We start from the raw sequence: 5,000 nt of genomic DNA, 5'->3' as shown, positions 1-5,000 counted from the left end.
CCATGGATGGCAGGCTTTGGAGTGTCCTTGCAAAGAAAGGTGGCTATATTGGTCACTGATTTGTTTTTGTTTTGTTTTTGAATGTCAGAAATGTATATTTGTGAATGTTGAGCTGTTATATTGGTTTCCCTGATGAAAATAAATAATTGAAATGGGTATACATTTGTTTTTTGTTAAGTTGCCTAATAATTATGCACAGTAATAGTCACCTGCACACACAGATATCCTCCTAAAATAGCTAAAACTAAAAAAGCCCCACTCCAACTTCCAAAATATTCAGCTTTGATATTAATGAGACTTTTGGGTTCATTAAGAACATGCTTGTTGTTCAATAATAAAATTCATCCTCAAAAATACAACTTGCCTAATAATTCTGCACTCCCTGTACATATATATATATATACATATATATATATATATACATACACATACATACATATATATATATATATATACATATATACATACACATACATACATATATATATATATATACATATATACATACACATACATACATATATATATATATATATATACATATATATACATACATACACATACATATATATATATACATACATACACATACATATAAATACATACATATATATATACATACATACACATACATATAAATACATACATATATATACATACATATACATACATACATAAATAAATATATACATATACATATATATATACATACACATACATATACATACACATACATATATACATACACATACATATACATACACATACATACACATACATACACATACATACACATACATATATACATACACATACATATATACATACATACACATATACATACACATACATATATACATACATACACATATACATACACATACATATATACATACATACACATATACATACACATACATATATACATACATACACATATACATACACATACATATATACATACATACACATATACATACACATACATATATACATACATACACATATACATACACATACATATATACATACATACACATATACATACACATACATATATACATACATACACATATACATACACATACATATATACATACATACACATATATATACATACATACACATATACACACACATATATATACATACATACACATACACATATATATACATACATACACATATATATATATACATACATACACATATATATATATACATACATACACATATATATATATACATACATACACATATATATATATATACATACATACACATATATATATACATACATACACATATATATATACATACATACACATATATATACATACATACACATATATATACATACATACACATATATATACATACATACACATACATACACATATATACATACACATACATACACATATATACATACATATACATACACATATACATACATATACATACACATATATATACATACATATACATACACATATATATACATACATATACATACACATATATATACATACATACACATATATATATACATACATACACATATATATACACACATACACATACATATATGCACATATATATATATATATATATATATACACACATACACATATATATATATACTGGACTGTCTCAGAAAATTAGAATATTGTGATAGTTCTTTATTTTCTGTAATGCAATTAAAAAAACAAAAATGTCATACATTCTGGATTCATTACACATCAACTGAACTATTTCAAGCCTTTTATTATTTGAATATTGCTAAATTTGGCTTACAGCTTAAGAAAACTCAAAAATCCTATCTCAAAATATTAGAATATCATGAAAAAGTATACAAGTAGGCTATTCAACTAATCACCTGAATCATCTAATTAACTCGAAACACCTTGCGAGGGTTTCCTGAGCCTTAAAAACACTCAGCTTGGTTCAGTAAACTAAATCACAAGTATGGGGAAGACTGCTGATCTGTCTGCTGTCTAGAGGACCATCATTGATACCCTCCACACAAAAAGAAATTTGTGTGGAGGGTATCAATGATGTATCAATTTATTTCTCAAATAGCAGGCTGTTCACAGAGTGCAGTTTCAAAGCATATCCACAAAAAGTCTGTTGGAAGGGAAAAATGTGGCCGGAAACGCTGCACAACCAAGAGAGATGACCGCAGCCTTAACAAAATTGTGAAGAAGAGCCGCTTCCAGAATTTGGGGGAGCTTCAAAGACAGTGGGCTGAAGCTGGAGTCCAGGTATCAAAAGCCACAGTTCACAGACGTGTCCGGGAAATGGGCTACAATAGCCGTATTCCCATGGTCAAGCCACTTCTGAACTCAAGACAACGGAAGAAGCGTCTGACTTGGGCTATGGAGAAGAAGCACTGGACAGTTGCAGAATGGTCCAAAGTCCTCTTTTCAGACAAAAGCAAGTTTTGCATTTCATTTGGAAGTCAAGGCGCCAGAGTCTGGAGAAAGGCTGGAGAAGAGCAAAATCCAAGTTGCTTGAAATCCAGTGTGAAGTTCCCACAGTCAGCAATGGTTTGGGGAGCCAGGTCAGCTGCTGGTGTTGGTCCACTGTGTTTCATCAAGTCCAGAGTAAAAGCAACTGTGTACCAATAGATTTTAGAGCACTACATGCTTCCATCTGCTGAAAAGCTCTATGGAGATGAGGATTTCATTTTCCAGCATGATCTGGCACCTGCCCACAGTGCCAAAACCACCAGTAACTGGTGCACTGACCATGGCATCACTGTCCTTGATTGGCCTGCTAATTCCCCTGACCTGAACCCCATTGATAATTTGTGGGGTATAGTTAAGAAGAAGATGAAAGACACCAGACCTACAAATGCAAATGAGCTGAAGGCCGCTATCGAAGCATCCTGGGCATCAATAACACCTCAGCAATGCCACAGGCTGATTGCCTCCATGCCACGCCGGATTGATGCAGTAATCCGTGCAAAAGGATTCCCAACCAAGTACTAAGTGCATCAATGGACATTTTCAAATGTTTGATTTAGTTTTGCTGTTATAAAATTATTTTTTTACTTGGTCTGAGGAAGTATTCTAATATTTTGAGATAGGATTTTTGAGTTTTTTTCAGCTGTAAGCCAAAATCAGCAATATTCAAATAATAAAAGGCTTGAAATAGTTCAGTTGATGTGTAATGAATCCAGAATGTATGACATTTTTGTTTTTTTAATTGCATTACAGAAAATAAAGAACTTTATCACAATATTCTAATTTTCTGAGACAGTCCAGTATATACACACACACATATATATATATATATATATATATATATATATATATATACAGTATATATACACACATACACATACATATATATATATACAGTATATATATATATATATATATACACATATATATGTATATATATATATATATATACACACATATATATGTATATATATATACACACATATGTATGTATATATATATATATATATAGATAGATAGATAGATAGATAGATAGATAGATACTTTATTCATCCCCGAAGGGAAATTCACATTTCCAACAGCATCCCTGAGCTGAGAACAATCGAGAACAATCGAAAATAACACGGGAGCTGCTGGAGTGGCTGCCATTCGTGACGGCGCCGGAAGAAAAGATTCAATTTGAATCATGTACAAACAAACAATTGAATCATGTAAAAACAAACAAACAAAATATTCATGTTTCAATAAGTCGAGTGTTAATAAAATGGGGGAAAAATAATTTCTGATACTGATAATATATATATATATATATATATATATATACACACATATATATGTATATATATATATATACACACATATATATATATATACACACACATATAGATATATACACACACACGTATACATATAAATATATATGTATATATATATATATACACACACACGTATACATATAAATATATATATATATATATATATATATATATATATATATATATATATATATATATATATATATATATATATACGTATATATAAAATCATACATTTTTTTCCATTTAGTCCGTTTTTTTTATTTTATTATTTTGTTCCTACTTTGTATTCAATATGTGCCAACAATCTTACTCATTGTAGATGGCTGTGAGTTGCTGAGAAAGTGTCTTTTGTTTAGCAGCCAGGGAGGAAACCATCTCGCCCACTATTGCTGCAGCGCTCACCCCGTCTTTGTCCAGGACTGAAGGACTGCACATGTATCCTGCACAAACGCATTCAAACAATTTGATGACCGCTGCTGCTTTGACATCGAACACAATAAGCAGGATAGAGAATTGTGCTGTACAGATGCCATTTCCTTCTCAATATATTTTCAGGTTCATGGGTGAGCTAAAACCTTTACTAATCTATATCTAAGCTAGTTTGAATTCTTCTTTTTAAAAACAAACTTAAATGACCGTTACAATAAACCCTTTAATTTGTTTGTAAACATTGTGGATTAGCTGGTGGGCGGGGCTTAGCCTAGAGGCAAAAACCTGGAGCAAGCAATATGTTAACAAGCTGCCATTGCTTTTATTTGGGTTTAAAATGTTTTCATGTTGTGCGTTTGGGTGCCAGAGTTAGAGAAAAAAGTTATCGAAATTGTTTTACAGGATCCCAGCTGACAATCCTGATCAAAGAAAAAGAAGAGTTGCGGCAATAAAGCCAAAAGATTGGAGGGAGAACTCATCCAATGCTAATGTTTTCAGCACACAATTCTTATCAGGTAGGAAAAAGTAATGTTTATGATTGCTGATATCGGCGCGGTGGTTAGCGTGTGTGCGGCAGTTTTGAGGTCATGAGATTGAACCTCCTGTGTGGAGTTTGCATGTTCTCCACGTGCTTGCGTGGGTTTCCTCGAGGCACTCAGTTTTCCTCCCACATTCCAAAAACATGAATTTCAGGTGAATTGGCCGGTTCAAATTGTCCCTAGGTGTGAATGAGCGAGTGAGTTGTCTGTCTCCGTGTGCCCAGCGATTGGCTGGAAACCAGTTC

At 32.0% G+C, this 5,000-nt stretch overlaps 1 protein-coding gene across 1 annotated transcript in view; it reads right to left on the bottom strand.

Annotated features, from left to right (window-relative positions):
* Positions 1 to 5,000, bottom strand: part of pgm2 (phosphoglucomutase 2) — an 80,485-nt gene that overhangs the window by 10,972 nt on the left and 64,513 nt on the right. The window contains exon 10 of the mRNA XM_088342751.1: positions 4,098 to 4,227. Within this exon, the coding sequence (XP_088198877.1) occupies positions 4,098 to 4,227 (130 nt within the window). The remainder of the gene's footprint in view (positions 1 to 4,097; positions 4,228 to 5,000) is intronic.

Source organism: Urocampus carinirostris, chromosome 8, assembly GCF_059441175.1.
Source record: "Urocampus carinirostris isolate Australia breed hairy pipefish chromosome 8, RoL_Ucar_1.0, whole genome shotgun sequence".
Lineage (NCBI taxonomy): Eukaryota > Metazoa > Chordata > Actinopteri > Syngnathiformes > Syngnathidae > Urocampus > Urocampus carinirostris.
This window is presented reverse-complemented; position numbering and strand designations above follow the sequence as displayed.